The sequence below is a fragment of the Mustela putorius genome, unplaced genomic scaffold (assembly GCF_011764305.1).
Source record: "Mustela putorius furo isolate JIRA1106 unplaced genomic scaffold, ASM1176430v1.1 tig00000461_pilon_pilon_pilon, whole genome shotgun sequence".
Lineage (NCBI taxonomy): Eukaryota > Metazoa > Chordata > Mammalia > Carnivora > Mustelidae > Mustela > Mustela putorius.
In genome coordinates this window covers 3,262,795-3,277,425 of record NW_025421390.1, presented here as the reverse complement: position 1 = coordinate 3,277,425, position 14,631 = coordinate 3,262,795, and the positions used below count along the sequence as shown (strand labels likewise).

General features: G+C 36.2%; 1 protein-coding gene across 15 annotated transcripts in view; it reads right to left on the bottom strand.

Annotated features, from left to right (window-relative positions):
* The window catches only part of CAB39L (calcium binding protein 39 like), a 121,784-nt gene that overhangs the window by 55,361 nt on the left and 51,792 nt on the right, over positions 1-14,631 (bottom strand). For all 15 annotated transcript variants that reach the window (XM_045080602.1, XM_045080600.1, XM_045080613.1 and 12 more), the window contains 2 exons: positions 5,442-5,583; positions 2,447-2,611 (listed from right to left, as the gene is read on the bottom strand). In XM_045080602.1, coding sequence (XP_044936537.1) covers positions 2,447-2,611; positions 5,442-5,552 — 276 coding nt within the window. In that variant the 5' untranslated portion in view covers positions 5,553-5,583. The remainder of the gene's footprint in view (positions 1-2,446; positions 2,612-5,441; positions 5,584-14,631) is intronic.

Below are 14,631 nucleotides of genomic sequence, written 5' to 3'. Positions count from 1 at the left end.
TCTGCCTGCCACTCCACTGCTTGTGCTCTCTGATGAAAAACAAACAAAAACTCTTTAATAAATTTATTTATTTTTAGTACCCCTGTAAAATAAGGGAAACTTGTATAACTATTTCTTATTGTTCCTCTTTCGTTATTTAAGCCAATGCTAAGCTAAAGCCATAAGGTACCCAAAGTCTGTCTTGATATACTCCTATTCCCTAATTCTTGGATAGCACCTTGAACCTACACTACTCTGTGGCTGCTCAAGACTTCCTTAGTTCACTGGGCCTGATGACATCTCATGCCTGACTCATTCCTCAAAATGTAACCATCCTTGGTCATATTCCTTCTAGCATCCAATGGTAAATTGGGCTAATCTCATAAACCAACTCAAGCTAACATATTAATTAATGATAATAATAGCTAATACATTTCTACTTTCAGGAAAAAGTGTGAAACAATAGATGATTTATAGAAATTTAATATTATAATCCAATAATAGGGAGTATTTTTCCCATTTATGGTCACTGACCGACTAAATCCAAAATTAAAGTAATAGGGGCACCTGGGTGGCTCAGTGGTTTAAAGCCTCTGCCTTCGGCTCAGGTCATGATTCCGGAGTCCTGGGATCGAGTCCCGCATCGGGCTCTCTGCTTCTCAGGGAGCCTGCTTCCTCCACTCTCTCTCTCTGCCTGCCTCTCTGCCTACTTGTGATCTCTCTCTTTCTCTGTCAAATAAATAAAATCTTAAAAAAAATAAATAAAAATAAAATTAAAGTAATAAAAAAAGTCAAGGGTTATAAGAAAAATAAACCAGTTTACATTTAATGTTAGTTTGAGAAAGGGAGGAAAATGAGAACAAGTATATTCTGACATTTGTGTATAGTCTACACATGTATATATTGTTCTTATACAACATATATATATATATACACACACACACATATATTCAGTTTAATATTTAAAGCAGTGCTGTAAGTTCATACTTTTCCTATTTTAGAGATGACAAAAGTTGGTCTCAAAGAGGTCACATTACTATCAAATAGCCCAGCAGGGGCTCTAAACAATTCTAATCCCAAGTATTTTTCCACTGTGCACAACTCCTTTCAGTGTTCATTATCTCACTTGAAACTGAATAGAAAAACCATGAAAACACACAGATGCAATGATAAAACTACACTTCATTCCACATATGGCCAGTTTAAAAAGAGAGGAGTAAGATGGGGAGGGAGAGTGAGCAAGCCAGGCAAGAGGAAAAAGTAGACAAAGAGATTACTGAGTAGAAATGTCAAAGATAGAAAAATAGGTAAGGGAAGGAGAGAGCTGTGGTCTAGTATTTCCACAGATCCCCAGAGCCCTGACCTTATCTTGGTCTAATCACTGTAATCACCATAATTAGTTTTCCTTTCATTTTCCCAGGGATAAAACTAAAAGCTATTTCAGAAATCTGCATTTTCAGGGCTATTGGGTGGCTCAGTGGGTTAAAGATCCTGCCTTCGGCTCAGGTCATGATCCCAGAGTCCTGGGATTGAGCCCCTCATCTCATCGCATCGGGCTCTCTGCTCAGTGGCGAGCCTGCTTCCTCTTCTCTCTGCCTGCCTCTCTGCCTACTTGTGATCTCTGTCAAATAAATAAATAAATAAATAATCTTTAAAAAAAAATCTGCATTTCATCCATCTCTGCGAATCAGTGAAAACCCAAGCTCTTAGTATGAGGGTAGTAACAAAAACAATAAACAAATCAAAACCAAGACTTCTATCACCAAAATAGCCAATGGTCAAACATGCCTTACACACACGCTGTTTACTGAAAAACCACCATTCTGAGTCAGATTTACCATAGATAATAAAACACCTACACCTCTTCACCACTCATATTTCTAAGTTTTTGTTTTATTTAGCTCACTTATTATTCAAGTAAATTAGGTATAACTGCTTTCAAAATGAGATACGTATCCTATATTGCTAGCATTCAACAAACTTCTGAAATCATTGGTATAATATTTTAACTAAATGAACAAGTCCAAGACACCGAGTTTGAATCCCAGCTTTGGCTCTTAGCATCCAACTGACTGCACAAATTACTTAATAGCTTTGAGCTTTAGGTTCTTCATCTATAAAACAAGGCTCATCGTATAGTACCAATCACACAGGAATTCCTTTGGAATTCCTTCCTTTAAGAAGGAGAGGAGATGAGCGCTTGGAACTGTATGACATGTAGTAAGCACTCAATGTTATCCCTTATTATTACCATTATTATTGATGGCCACTAGCCTTGCCTCCTGGCTGCAGAAAACTTAATCATAAGATATCTTTTTACCTTATTAAAGAAATTTGAGAAGTTTTAGGAAAATACTGGGTTTATATGTAATAGATGAAGAGTAATAATAGAAACAAAGTCAAATATTTATGATCGTATACACTGAACTTGCAAAGCAGCGGCAGCACCCTTTTACAAATGGTTTACCTCGAAGTCTATGAGCTGTAGGTCAGCAATCAGGGTCACCAGCAGCCCACTATTATAGAGCTCTTGTGCGAGCTGGGCCACAGCTTCTGTGGGGGGTTCCTTGTCATTTGTGCCACACAGAATCTCTTTCATTGCTTGCAGAGATTTCGACACTTCCTCTGAAGCCTGGTGACCAAAAAAACATGCTCACAGTGAAGAGGAAATGAAAATTTTCAAGCCATAAACAAACAAACCAAAAAACCCCACTTCTTGGATTCTGTTCATTTATGATCAAAGAACACTATACAGTTACAAGCAACCAAAAAACTGTTTGACAGTGCTTTTTTTATTTTGGAAAATGTTGCAAAAATGTATTTATGTTAAAAAAGTCTCTGGTATTTCTATTTGGTCAACATAATCAAAACACTCTTCCTTTAAAACCTACTCAAATATAGCCTAACTAATCTAGTCATTAGCTATAAATTTTACTCTTAAGAATTAAAATGACTGGGGCGCCTGGGTGGCTCAGTGGGTTAAACCTCTGCCTTCGGCTCAGGTCGTGGTCCCAGGGTCCTGGGATAGAGTCCCGGGATAGAGTCTCTGGTCAGGCTCTCTGTTCAGCAGGGAGCCTGCTTCCCCCTCTCTCTCTGCCTGCCTCTCTGCCTACTTGTGATCTCTCTCCCTCTCTGTCAAATGAATAAAGAAAATATTTAAAAAATTAAAATGACTGTTTTGAAGACTTATCAGTAGCTACGGGTCTTTATTAAAAGCATTTGTTAAGGTTTTCAACAAATTCCTATCACTCTAATTTTTTAATGGACAGTATAGTAAACCTGAATTGTCAAAACACACGGTCAAATTATCAAAAGCCACTAACTTTGTTAATCCACTTGTCTCTCCCACATAATCATCACCTTTTTTTGCTCTCTATGAAACTTAAAAATGACAAAAAAACACTTCTCTATATTGTGAAGAGTAAGAGGGAAATCCACAGATGAGTGGGTGCTCAGGCCTGGGGAGGGGACAATGAGGAATGACTGCCAACTGGTACAGGATTTCTTTTGGGGGTGATGAAAATATTCTTGAATTAGATATTGGTGATGGTTGTAGAACCTTTGAGAATACTAAAAATCAGTGAACTGTACACGTTAAAGAGGCAGATTGTATGGGATGTGAATTTATTCAATACGTCCAAAAGAGAATAGGCCAAAAAGTTAACAATGTAATCTGCTGAATATTTTTTTTAAAGAAATATAGTTTTATTACTTTGAAGTATGGTTCTGTAATCATTATAACCAAGGAAGGGAATAAAGAGAATAAGGCAGATTAAATACAAATAATTCATAGTAGCATGACTATTTTAAAAAAAAGTAATTTCCAGATAGATCTTATGATCTGACTGAAACAATTCTTAATTTATTAAAAGGTTGGAAATTTCTTTAAGGGTGATATTTAGCCACAAAAGAGTGCTTTAAATTATATGCAGTTAAGAATAATTATAAAGCAAACTTCTGTGGCCCATAACACAGGTTAAGAGTAGAAAACTTCCAGAAATCCTGAAGTCACCTGAATGCAGCCTTTTCAACCTAGAAGTAAATGTTTTTATGTTTTTGATGACAATCATTTCTTTACTTTTCTTTATATTTTCTTACCTGTATTTGCATCGCTAAACAATATAGTTGAGCTCTGCCAATTTTGAACTTTTTGGAATAACACCTGGGACCTCTTAGGAGGTGCTTCTGCTGCTATTATAGATGTGAGGTCCATCCATGCAACTGCACGGAGGCAGCAGCATTTTCATTTTCTTTGCTCTCAAGTTTTCTACTAATGGCTGGACCCCAGTTCATCAGTTCTACTTTTGATGGACATTTAGGTCATTTCCATTGAGGGGTTATTAGGAACAGCAACATATGAACACTCTTGTACGCGCATCCTGGTTCACAAGTGCGTGCATCCTGGTTCACAAGTGCAAGATTATCTCTAGAGTTTGTATGTCGGAGTAGAATTGCAGGGTTTTAACAGAGGTACAAGCTCAGATTTGACAGATGATACCAGCTGGTTCTCAAAGCAGTGACACCAGTTTATACCTTATCCCTCACAGTGGAGGAAAGTTCCCATTGCTCTCCATCCTCGCCGACACTGAGTATCATCAGACATTTTTCATTTTTGCCAGGAAAGTGAGTGTGTAATATGAATGTATGTGGTTTTAACTGGCCTTTTCCTGACTACTCATGAAAGCGAGTATCTTTTTATGTTTTTTTTCTGTCTTGTGCAGATTTACTGTAAATTTACTAGTAAATTTGGGTTTACTCTTTTATGAAGGTCATTTCTTCTTTCTAATTGAGCCAATATTTGATTCAATATTACAAGTACACAAGAATTAAAAATACATTTCTACATACCTTACAAGATGCAGAATAAAACATTATATCTCTACATACCTACAAGATCCAAGATTTTTTTAATATACTGGGATGGGAAGATACTGTGAACTAAAGGATATTTATTTTCTAGATCTCTTAAGTGTTGCCATAAACTAACCAGTCACTTTAGAGAGAAATTGAATACATAGGATCCAACATCCTCTGGAAGGAACAAAATATAAAGAAAAGAACAACAACAACACCTTATCTATGAGGAAATCCTGCTTAGAAGGACCTTTAAAAAATGTTAAAATGAGGTTGCACTGTCATAGAAACTATCAGGTGATCCTTAAATAAAAATGTTCTATCCTTCTTGTCAGTTTAGCATTAAATACCTGTATAGCCCCTTAGATTTTTAAGGTCTGTAGTCTAGAGGGATCCAAGTTTTGTCAGAGGCTGAATATAGTGAACCAAGGGTTCAAGGCAAAAGAGTCAACAACAGCATAAATCCTGAAATCAATTTATATGTATTTATAGAGACCTTATGTGCACATCACAGACCATATTCGGGGATTCTTCATCAAGCTTTTACATTGGTTTTTGGTTTTGGAAAACATGCATCTGAATAATAATATTATCATTTTAGTTCATACCTTGTCAGTTTTTTTGTCTTGCTTTTCCAAAATCGCCAAGTTGTCTTTTAGAGCTTTCACAATTTCTGCTGGATTTTTGTGTGATTTACTAAACAAAGGCATTTTTTTCATCTATAGAAATTTCTTCTTCCAATACAGAATGCTACAAACAAATAAGCAAACAAGAATCATGAGTTTAACTTTTTAAAATTTTATCTAAAATTTTGTTTACATCCCAGGTAGTTAACAGAAGTGTAATGTTAGCTTCTGATGTATAATATAGTGATTCAACACCTCCATACAACACCCAGTGCTTATCACAAGTGCCCTCCTGAATCCCCGTCACCTATTTAACCCACGCCTCCACCCACCTCCCTGCTGGTAACCATCAGTTTGTTCTCTAGAGTTAAGAATCTGTTTCTTGGGGGGAAAAGAAAGAATCTGTTTCTTGGTTTGCCTCTCTCTCTATATTCTTTTCCTCTTTGCTCATTTGTTTCTTAAATTTCATATGAGTGAAATCGTATGGCGTTTGTCTTAATCTGACTGACTTATTTCACTTAGTATAATACTTTCTATTTTTTTTTAAAGATTTTATTTATTTATTTGACAGAGATCACAAGTAGGCAGAGAGGCAGGCAGAGAGAGAGGAGGAAGCAGGCTCCCTGCTGAGCAGAGAGCCCGATGCGGGACTCGATCCCAGGACGCTGAGATCATGACCTGAGCCGAAGGCAGCGGCTTAACCCACTGAGCCACCCAGGCGCCCAGTATAATACTTTCTAGATCCATCCACATTGCAGAGGCAAGATTTCATTCTTTTTATGGCTGAATAATACTTCATTTTGTGTGTGTGTGTGTGTGTATCACATCTTTATCCATTCATCAACTGATGGACACTTGGGCTGCTTCCATAATTTGGCTATTATTGATAATGCTGCCATAAACATCAGGGTGCATGTATCCCTTTTAATTAGAGTCATTGGGTAAATACCTAGTACTGTGATTGCCAGATTTTAGGAGAGTTCTATTTTTAACTTTGTGAGGAACCTCCAACTTGTTTTCCAGCATGGCTGTCACCAGTTTGTAAAGAATTTAACTCTTAACATGATTAAATTGTTATACCAGAATGTCTTATGTTTTCAAAAACCCTAATTCAATAATTTGAAACATTAACATTGATCAACTAAAATGAGTTTCATCAAGTTTTACACCAAATTTAAATACATATATATATTTTAAGACAGGTATTTTTAAAACTTTGCCGAAAACTTTTTATTCAAAGTTTAAAATTTTTTTTCTAAAATACAAATACAAGGATTCGGGAAAGAGTCCCACTGGGAAAAGGAGTACTTAAAACTAGATTTTTTAACTAATGAGAGTGCTGCTGCCGACAATGACGGTGATAGATAAAATAAAACATGTAAAACAAAAGTGAGATTAGGATCCACATACTGTGGTAAGGCAATATTTAATGCTACCCATAACAATCACAAAATCGCAAGGTAAAATTATTTTAAAATCTGATCTGTTCTTTATTTATTCTTCAAACATTCAGCTGGCCATACTCACTGAGGAAATGAAGACCACCATGGTGGAGGGTGAGGAGAGTGAGGAAAAGGAGTATTAATTCTTGTTTTTGAGAACATCTATTTACATAGAGCAGAGAAAGCTGAATATGGCTGTCATTGCCCTACCATAATGTAATTATTTAGGAAGAAAATCCTTATTGAAGTTTCCAGTTAGGAGAGGCATATTCACATACTTTATAGTTATTGGCAAAATATTTCAAACATTACAGAAACATGATATCATAAGTCCATTAACCAATAGCTCAGAGATAACAAATATATCAGTTTGGTGTATGTTCCTTCTGAATTTTTTCTTATATGTAATATTAGATACATTTTTAAACAAAAATAAAGTAATACTAAACACAGTATTTTGTAACTTTTTTCTACTTGTTATGTCTTGAATACCATTCTATGAGTATATATTTAGATCTCCTACAATTGTATACAATATAGTATTCTATTATACAGATATATAATTATTATGTGGAAACTTTATTAAATTACTATATAATTTATTTTATTAATACCTTATTAATGGACATTTGGGTTAATTCTATTTTTTCTAATATTTTTCTGATTAACAATGATGCAATTAGTCAATGGAGGATATTATACAAATGCTATTTTTCTGATTAACAATGTTGCACTTAGTCAATGGAGGATATTATCCAAGTGTGTATACACAAATGTGCACCAGTGGATAGCAGCACTCTACCTAGCTATTCCTGTGGCATAACCATAGCTACGGTTCTAAATCCCTAATCCCCCTAAAATCCGATTTCCCAAATCTGGCTCTCTAGAACTTGTCATTCTGTGAGCTACCTTATATCCTTCCAATAAATTCCTTCAGGATTTGTTGTTTGTAATCAAGAATTCCAATGGGAGGGGTGCGTGGGTGGCTCAGTTGGTTGAAGGTCTGCCTTCAGCTCAGGTCATGATCCCAAGGGTCCGGGGATTGAGCCCATCGGGCTCCCTGCTCAGCATAGAGCCTGCTTCTCCCTCTCCCTCTACCTGCCACTCTATCTACTTGTGCTCTCTATCTCTCTGTCAAATAAATAAATGAAATCTTTAAAAAAAATTCCAATGGGACATATATATGTTATGAAGTAGAAATCAAAACAGTGTGAATTTTGATGATAAAACAAAAGACTTAAATTATCATTTTCAGAAGAAATGGTGTTTTCGACAGGGGTGCCTCAACTCCCCAGTGTGGGGAGACTAAGTGAGAGGGGAACCTGTCCACTCTTGGGGCAATAGGTTTGAAAACAAGAGACTCCAGGCAGCCTCTAAGGCAGATACTGAAAGTTGACAGAGCATTCAAAGATAAAGCATGTGAAGATCACAATGATTCTCACAGTAGGCAGTGTCAGGTGCAAAAAGAGAGTCAGAACATTGTATCGTGTACCTTTATATAATTCAAGAATAAAATTGTAAAGACACACTAGATTTTACTTTAGTAGTCAGCCCTACACATCAATAAATGAAGGTGGAGTATATTTAAAAGTGTATGAACTGTGGTAGTAGGGTGGGTACTGAACCAATCATTAGATAAGTTGGGCAGAGCAAGCCAAATGTTGCTTCTTACCTAAGTGATCTTGGGCACAGATCCTTAAGGCTCTGTGATCTCATCTGTAAATGGAGATGATAACATCTCCCTCCCAGTGTTGTGAGGATTAAAGGTAAGTAGAACATCTTGCACAGGGCCTTGTATAAGTAAAGTACTCTACAATGTTTAGCTGCTATTATTACAAAAAGTTCTATGATATAATGAATGAATGATTTCACAAAAGAGAAAGGCATACTAATTGAGACATGATATTGTCTTAATTAAGTGTTCTAGACACATCTGTGTCCTTGAATCACTTACACATTTTTTTCTTTTAAAAAATATAATTTATTCTTTAAAGGCTAAATATTTAATGTTTAAATACTTAGCATTAAAAGTTTTTTTTAGGGGCACCTGGGTGGCTCAGTGGGTTAAAGCCTCTGCCTTTAGCTTACGTCATGATCCCAGGGTCCTGGGACAGAGCCCTGCATCAGGCTCTCTGCTCAGCAGGGAGCCTGCTTTCCTTCCTCTCTCTGCCTGCCTCTCTGTCTACTTGTGATCTCTGTCTGTCAAATAAATAAATAAAATATTTTTTAAAAAGTTTTTTTTTAAATGCTAAATGCATTTGTATAATTGTTCATTTCTTCATATAGTTCTACTGCACTAAGGAAAAGATAATCGACTGTGAGAATTCCAACTAAATACTCCTGACATCAAAATAGAGTACAAATAAGAATATGGTATCATGCACGGGGTGCCTGAGTGGCTCAGTCAATTAAGTGTATCTGGACTTTCCCAAAACATTTGGCAGATTTGTTTTGATATCTTCATAAATGAAATGGATAAATAGGAGTTAGATGATATGACTAGGTGAATTAACAGTTAAATTTTTTTTTTTTTTAAATCCCCTCACTTTATAGATAGGACAAATGACAGCCAAGCAAGGGTGGTAATTTCTGAATCATAGTGGATCAGTTACCAATTCAGAACCAGACGGGTTTAACTATCTCTAAAATACCTATATAACTTTTATAATAAATAGAAACCTAAAAATAGAAAATATTAGGTAAAACAAAACTTAGGTACTTTAGGGGCGCATGGGTGGCTCAGTGGTTTAAAGCCTCTGCCTTTGGCTCAGGTCATGATCCTGGGGTCCTGGGATCGAGACCCACATGGGCTCCCTGCTCACTCGGGAGCCTGCTTCTGCGTCTGCCTCTCCCCCTGCTTGTGCTCTCTGCCCCTAAATAAAATCTTTTAAAAAATAAAAAAGAATATGGTCACGTATATGTGATATGACGTGATTTTTTTCCAGTACTTGTTGCTCTGCCCAGTTCTCAGTTCTTAGTTCTCAGGCTAATTCTAATGCTAATTCTGGTAATATCACAAATGTTTTCAGGACTCCCATGGTAGTTATCCACCATTTCCTGATTTGCTGTCTTCCAACTTTTTATTTGCCTGTTGATTTGTTCATTTATTCATTCACTTGTTCACTGAACAATCTGAGTAAGTACTAAGCATGGACACTTTGCTAAATACCTGGGATAGAGTTATGAACAAGAAAAATACAATCCTTGCTCTTTTGAACTTATTATTAAAAAGAAAAAGTTAACATTTGGGGGCAATAAAATTATATAACAGAGGAAAAACACACAGTATAATGCCTCTTAATACAGTACTCCTTTTTTGAATTTGTTATTTTCATATTTTAAGTGTACCTATTTTCTACAACTATAATATAAAATTAGTTTAATAATGTTTTAAAATTTCATAGGACCATTATTCTTCAATTCTGGGATCCATATTATGAGGGAAATCAAAACCTGTATCTCAAACTATGCAGTTCCCGCCCCCGGTCCCCTATAAATTTTGGTGAAACTCTCCTAACTGCTCTGTTCTCCTCAGACCATAACCAGCCCCGTCCCACCCCCAGACTGAACACCTTCCTGTATCACCCTCAAACCCAGGGCTGCCCTTTCTACTCCCTGGGCAACCATGCTGGACACTTGCATGTGCATCCACCCCAATCACATCATTTACTCCACTGCCATTTAAAAACTGAGCCAACTGGCACTCAGCACTACCTACTAAACAAATACAAGGTAGTTAAACCCGTCTGGTTCTGAATTGGTAACTGATCCACTATGATTCAGAAATTACCACCCTTGCTTGGCTGTCATTTGTCCTATCTATAAAGTGAGGGAATTCTTTTTAAAAAAAAATTCAACTGTTAATTCACCTAGTCATAACTCCTATTTTTCCATTTCATTTATGAAGATATCAAAACAAATCTGCCAAATGTTTTGGGAAAGTCCAGATACATTGCCTTTATATTAATACTGGTTTAGTTATTTTATTTATTGTATCCCCATGACTTATTTATTTTTATAACTAGAACTTTGTACTTTTTGACCCCCCTCACCCATTGCATCCACCCCCACCCCTACCTCGGACAATCACTAATTTGTTCTCTGTATCTGAGCTTGACTTTTTTTAAAATTCCACTTACAGGTGAGCCCATACAATATTTGTCTTTCTCTGTCTGAATTATTTCACTTAGCATAATGTCCTCAAGTTCCTTCCATATCGACAAATGGCAAGAATTCACTTTTTATGGGCGAATAATATTTATGGGTGTATTATACATATATAAGCACATTTTCTTTGTCCATTCATCTACTGACTGGCATTTAGGTTCTTTCCATTTCTTGGTAAATAACGCCACAATGAACATGGTGATGCATATAGCTTTTCACATTAGTATTTTTATTTTCTTCTCATAAATATCCAGAAATAGAACTGCTGGATCATATGATAGTTCTATTTTCAATTTTTTTGAGAAACCTCCATACTCAAAGAGTGGGTTCTTAAAGGGCATCACCTTTTGAAAATAGCTACGTTATATACAGTGAGCTCGAGGTGATTCATCACTGGTCCATATCCATTCTAAATCTTAAACTCCTACTATCTATCCATCATGGCCTAAGATAAAGTGCTTAAGGCAGGGACAAAAGGAATGGCCAACTCCTGAAAATGGTGCCTTCTGGGGATAAAAGGGTAGTAGGAATTTTTCTATAAAGTCTACCTCAGAGTTTTTAGACTATACATTCTATTTCAGCAAAGCAGGAAGCAGGGACAGGAGAGGATGCCATATTAAATACAACAGACTAACTCTAGAGGAATGCCTCTTAGGAACTGAAAATTGTAGGCTGTGTACACCAACATGCCCTCTAGCGTAGTGCTGATAGTGGGCCATGCAGCAAACAAATGTCCATGGACTAATACTGGCCCTGTTGTACTTTTCCATTGTCAAGAGTGAATAAACAGAATAAAAAACAATTAATGTAGGTTCTATTAAAAAAAAAAAAAAAAAAAGAAGCAGCCCAAGAAAGAGAAGAAATGCCCTGTGGACTTAAGACAGGAAAGGTTGCTTCCAAAATTAATTCTCTGTAGGAGACAGAACAGACATAACTGACAAAAGAAGAAAAGGACTTAAACTAAAAGCTGGCCAAGATAAAAGATGAGAAACACACACACATATATATACACACATATATAGATAACACCCCAAATACAGCATGGTAATCCAAATCTTCACAGAGCAGAAATGACCCTATGGAAAATTGACTAAGGACAACTGAGAGGTAAAAAATGAGTCAGGCTTCATTTATTCATTCAAAAAATATTTACTGAGCACCTACAATATGTATATTTCAGAGATATGGAAAAGATAAAGTGATCCAGGTATTACAACAATGGGCGAGGTGGAGGAAGCCAACAAGAACAAAAAATATAAAAAGTGAAGCAGAAGCAACAAAAATGCAACAGTTTAAGCAGAAAAAAGAGCTAAACCTCATCACTTAAAGAGCTCTTCTAGTTGAGATTATTGGTGACCCCCCAAATTCAGTGTCTTGTGGCTTTTAAAAGAAACCAACATTATACTTTCAAAGCTCATTCTTACAAAATGACCTTAACAACAAAGGATAAAAATCAAGTTGCCTTTGAACTTCCATAAAGCTAAATGTCATCAGAACAAAGAGAAAACCTACAGAGTTCTGAGAGAGTCTATAGCCTCGTAACTGAATCCCTAGCCAACATATTTATGTGTGAACAGATTGTGTATGCTTACTAAAAATATTATAAAAAGATGACATGGAATCAAGCCCACAAGAGTTCAACAAAATAAATGGTAAAAATCCGAAATAATTCTTGAAAGGAAGCCTTGATATTGTTGGTAGGACATGTAGGAGGGTGAGAATCTATAATTATAATTAATTCATAGGGAAGTAAAAATAAGTAAGGATTCAAGTTAAAAAGGAAACCACCCCAAAAGTCTCCAAGGAAAGAAGGATCGAAATAATAGCAATAGAAGCAGAAATTAACCGAATCAAAAAAGTAAAAGGAAAAGAAAATCTCTGGTAGCTATTTGGTCCTTGTTTCTCGTGGTGATAGACCTGTCTGCTCTACTTCCCATCCACCATACCCAAAGGGTGGGAACATGACCCAGGTGTAGCCAGAGTATTCCTTCCACTGCCCTGGCTACAGCAGTTGGCTCACAAGTGGACTCTAACACCATCAAGCTTATCAAAATGCTTCAACAGGACTTTTCCCTTAGGTATTTTAATTTAATTAAGATATATGGGGCATACAGATGAAGAAATAAAGAACAGCCTAATAAGCTCCTGTGTATTTACCACCCAGCTCAAAACAGAAAAACTGAAGCAACCCCCTTCATACATCTCCCTGATCCCAGCCCCCCTCTGGTTCATTCTGGTGGGACTATTACTTGAATATTAATTTAGCAGTGTGGCTCTAGAACCCATAAATGTTCACAACCTCTGATTTAGTAAGTAATTCTTGCTTCTGGAAATCTGTCTTAACAAAGTAAACTAAAATAAGGGTTGTCTTTGTAACATTTTTAAAAACATTTTAACATCTGTGAAATTGAGGTGTTTCTTACAACCGAGGGGATTTTACCTTCCTTTACAGTTTTTTTTCTTTCTTCCTTAGTGGTATACAAAGTACATGACTTATAGACAATCACTTCTTAGATTTGATGAAATACAGTCTTTGGCTATGAAAATGTTTGCAAAGAATGTGAAATAAAATGGAAATGTTAAAAGCAGCACCCCATAGAACTATGTAAAAGCAAACAAAACACAAGAACACAAAGGCTATGCATAGAAAAAAATTTACAAAAGTTAATGGTGATTGTCTCTGGGTAACTGGCTTATGGATGCTAAATTTTCCTTTTCCTTCAAATTTTCTTTTTTCCAAGCTTTGTTTAATAGCCCATGCAAATACTTTCATAATGGAAACACCTTCTCATAAATGATATTTTTAATGACTAAACAACTGTGTTTTAAAGTTCAAACTGTGGAATATCTGATCACCATGTCTTTTCAAAGCATTAGTCAAACAAATGTGATTTCTGTTAGTTTGGCTATGAAATTTCATAAAGAGTAGAACTTGATTCAGAATCTGGAGAGAGAGCCAAAACAAATTATTCACCTCTGCTCCCAGGCATCTCAGGCCCTGTAGACTTTATAGTAGATTTTGGCAGCATTTCTTTTTCTCATACACAGCAAAATATTTCATATTCCTAACTTATGTGTGAGCGTCATTAAAGATGGCCCAAAGTTAATCACTCTGAATATGTTCAGTGACATTAAGTGCAGAGGAGTGTTTACAGGGGAAGGGAAAAAGGGAAGCTAGGAGAAAAGGTCATTTGGGACATTCAATTCCCTTCTTTTTATTCCTTAAAATATTGAAAGGGAAATAAATGTTTATCTCTAAATGGCTAATGAGTATCTCCACGCCTTTATGTTTAACCTTCAATTGTAGTATTCAAAAATAGTTCTAATTCAAAGGTTTCCCACACAAGTTTAAGAAAGCAAGAAATGTATCTCTGAAGCCAAGAAAAATCTCAAGATTTCCATAGGTAAAACTATAAAAAGTAACCAAACTTCTAACTCGCTGTAACAAAACCAACTAAAAAATGAGCCTTCTGGGGCGCCTGGGTGGCTCAGTGGGTTAAGCCACTGCCTTCGGCTCAGGTCATGATCTCAGGGGCCTGGGATCGAGTCCTGCATGGGGCTCT